This window comes from Pteropus vampyrus, unplaced genomic scaffold, assembly GCF_000151845.1.
Source record: "Pteropus vampyrus isolate Shadow unplaced genomic scaffold, Pvam_2.0 Scaffold4, whole genome shotgun sequence".
NCBI lineage: Eukaryota > Metazoa > Chordata > Mammalia > Chiroptera > Pteropodidae > Pteropus > Pteropus vampyrus.
The window spans coordinates 5,440,948-5,442,007 of NW_011888785.1; the positions used below are offsets into that span (position 1 = coordinate 5,440,948).

The 1,060-nt window shown below is 34.2% G+C and overlaps 1 protein-coding gene across 1 annotated transcript in view; it reads left to right on the plus strand.

The window, feature by feature from the left end:
- Positions 1–298: 298 nt before the first annotated feature.
- The window catches only part of DGKB (diacylglycerol kinase beta), a 551,422-nt gene continuing 550,660 nt past the window's right edge, over positions 299–1,060 (plus strand). Inside the window, exon 1 of the mRNA XM_023532508.1 lies at positions 299–422. Coding sequence (XP_023388276.1) covers positions 353–422 — 70 coding nt within the window. The 5' untranslated portion in view covers positions 299–352. The remainder of the gene's footprint in view (positions 423–1,060) is intronic.

Consider the following 1,060-nt stretch of genomic DNA (forward strand, 5'->3'; position numbering starts at 1 on the left):
AACGTGCCATTAAAGGGTGAATGAGCAATTAAAGTTTGAGCATTATGTAAAATAGAAAAACTTTACATGATTTAGGAATTAAAAATCCTTAACATTCTATATTTTGTTGACTCTCTTCTTTCTGCAATAATACTAATCTTTCGATCTTTGTTTCTATTTTTACAGTGCTTTGATACATTATTGAAACTACAATCTCACATCCACAGTGGTTTCATGTTGACAGATTGCATATTCTAAAGCTCGATATATTTTATCATGAAAGATGTCTGGTGGAAACTTTGAAGCATAGAATTCTGCCAAACACCTGAATAAAGAATTTCTCACCTGGTATGTAAGAGCCCTCATCACCACAATGACAAACCAGGAAAAGTGGGCCCACCTCAGCCCCTCAGAATTTTCTCAACTTCAGAAATATGCTGAGTGTAAGTATATTGATTTTATTTGACATTTGTGCTAAATAAGGTATTGTTGGTTGACACAAACAGATTACAGATTCTGTTAAGCATCAGGATAGATATAGGTGTATCTTTTGTGTTTGCAAAATAGGTTGGTTGGAGACTACCTTTTTACCATGAGAAAAAGGAAATGATAAACTTAAATCAAACATCAAATCTAGGAGAAAAGAAACAGCATGTTAGATGCAAAACTAAACTTGAAAACACTCCAGATGTAAAAGAAGTAAAACACAAGATAAGGCAGCCTGGGAGAATGTAGACTAGTGAGGCTGTAACCAAGGAGAAGGATGACAGGAGCATAAAAACGGTAATAAGGAAGTAAAAGGAGGAGAAAAAAAATGGTGATATACTTGAGTTAGTAGGACCAGACTCAGAGAGATCAGGAGGAAGGAGAAATGTAAGGATTTTTTCCTCCTGTTTGTCAGCTTAACGTTTCAGAAAAAACTGGGAGTAGGGAGTCATAGATATATTGTGGAGTTGGCAATAGAGGTTTAAAAAAAAAAAATTGTCAGGACCTTAGGCCAACTTGTTTAGTGCATGCATTTATACAAAAGATAGGCTGTGGTAATTTGCTTTATAGTAAGGTATTTTTAAATATTAATTTA